General features: G+C 32.4%; 1 protein-coding gene across 1 annotated transcript in view; it reads left to right on the top strand.

The window, feature by feature from the left end:
* The window catches only part of SNX4 (sorting nexin 4), a 108,839-nt gene that overhangs the window by 45,984 nt on the left and 60,978 nt on the right, over positions 1–1,877 (top strand). The window contains exon 6 of the mRNA XM_012639651.1: positions 1,561–1,617. Within this exon, the coding sequence (XP_012495105.1) occupies positions 1,561–1,617 (57 nt within the window). The remainder of the gene's footprint in view (positions 1–1,560; positions 1,618–1,877) is intronic.

The following is a 1,877-nucleotide window of genomic DNA, read 5'->3' as shown; positions in this document are numbered from 1 at the left end:
TGTAGTCCCAGCTACTCAGGAGGCCTAGGTGGGAGGATTGCTTGAGGCCAGGAGCTGGAGACCAGCCTGAGCAAGAGCGAGACCCTATCTCTACAAAAAAGTAGAAAAATTAGCTGGGTGTGGTGTTGCACACCTTAGTCCCAGCTACTCAGAAGGCTTAGGCAGGAGAATCACTTGAGCCTAGGAGTGTGAGGTTGCAGTGAGCTATGATGATGGCACTTACTGTACTCTAGCAGGGGTGACAAAGCAAGATTCTGTCTCCCCCCAAAAAAAGTACATTTAAAAAGAAGCACACTTGCATGTGACAAAAGTCATTACACTTACGAGATCCCTTGGTGTTTAGTGATTTTTAATATATGCCTTAAATTCATAGGTGCTTTTATTTTGTAAGGACTTCAATATGTATTAGCTCATTTGTCCTTGGGATGTAAGAAAGGTCAAGAATTGGTGAAATACTGATTTTAGAAATGAGATAATTCCCTGAAATCAGTGATAAATTAAGCTTTTAATGATATTCTTTAGATAGTTCTTTGAATCTCTTTTGGTCTATAGGTCTAGGAGGCTGAGTGTGTGGAGTAGCATTTGTTACATTTGTTTTTATTTTCTTAAACAAGTAATCTGGGAAGTAGTATTTTTGTTGTGTTTGTTTTATTAGCTGAGAGTATTTGTAATTACGGGTCAGAAGCTAGAATAATGTAAAATTTTCAAGCTGATTGGGATTTTGTAAGCCAAACCACATTTCGAAATTGATTCCTGATTGAGCTACCTTTTATGACCCTGTAGTTCTTGTACCTTGATTAGAAAAGTTATTTGGTAGTCTTTTTTTTAAAAAAATGAGAATTTAGGGTAGGATTTCGATATGTTAAGTATATATTTCACGCAATTATTTTTTATTATGATTTAGTATCTATCCTTCTGTCCCTCCTTGAGAGCAGTTATCTAGGAATAAGTAAAGGCAGTTAAAAAGTTGTGTTGTCTTACACATTTTCTGTTACTAGAAATAATTGATTGATGTTATCTAGCTTGTTTTATTTAGTACAGTATTACTTTAGTACATATATTTCCATATTTCTTCTTCTTTTTTTTTTCTAAAATAAAGATTATGGAAGTGAGAAAAACCAACATAATACGTTTGTTTTGGATTCCATCTGAGAACTACACTCAGTAGTGCACAGGCCCTAAAGCAGTAGTTTTATTTAGTTTATATATTTGGATCATTGTTTTTTTTGGCTCAGAGAAAAGGTAAACTACTTTTTTCAAATGACATTTGGAATTCTAATAATGCAGACCTGTATGCCTGTTAGTGTATTGGTTGGTGTTTACAGTTGTTTTACTTTGGTGTTGTTGAATACCGTGTATTCGGTCTAATTTATAATATGTTTTTGTAGAATTTTCAAAAATAACTACTAAGCTGTTTTTTTAGGCATGTTCAATGTGTTTACAACAATTAGTATGAAGAAAACTGTACTTGAGCATCATAATTCTAAAGGGAAAGTAAAATTGTTTGAATTTTATACCCTGAAATATAATTGTATTAAGTGAACAAATTATTTTTTCCAGGCAGACTCCAGGTTAAAAGCGCTTAATGCAACATTCAGAGTGAAAAACCCAGACAAGTAAGGTTTTGTTTTAATAACAGTTACAATGTTGTTTTGAATGATGCCTCTCAATCTATTTAATTTTTCATTTCTGAATGTATGCACTTTATTTGCTAAATATTTAAAATAGTAATTCACATTTAGTGAAATATTTTTAAAGTCTAAAACTGATCTTGAAATTTGGTAAGTTAATTGGATTTAAAGTTGTAAGTAACTGAAGTTTTAGAAATTTAAACCACTGCTTTTTTCTAGGAGGATTTATTGAATGTTGTTGAAGAT

Source organism: Propithecus coquereli, unplaced genomic scaffold (genome assembly GCF_000956105.1).
Source record: "Propithecus coquereli isolate 6110/MARCELLA unplaced genomic scaffold, Pcoq_1.0 Scaffold10, whole genome shotgun sequence".
NCBI classification, from domain to species: domain Eukaryota; kingdom Metazoa; phylum Chordata; class Mammalia; order Primates; family Indriidae; genus Propithecus; species Propithecus coquereli.
This window is presented reverse-complemented; position numbering and strand designations above follow the sequence as displayed.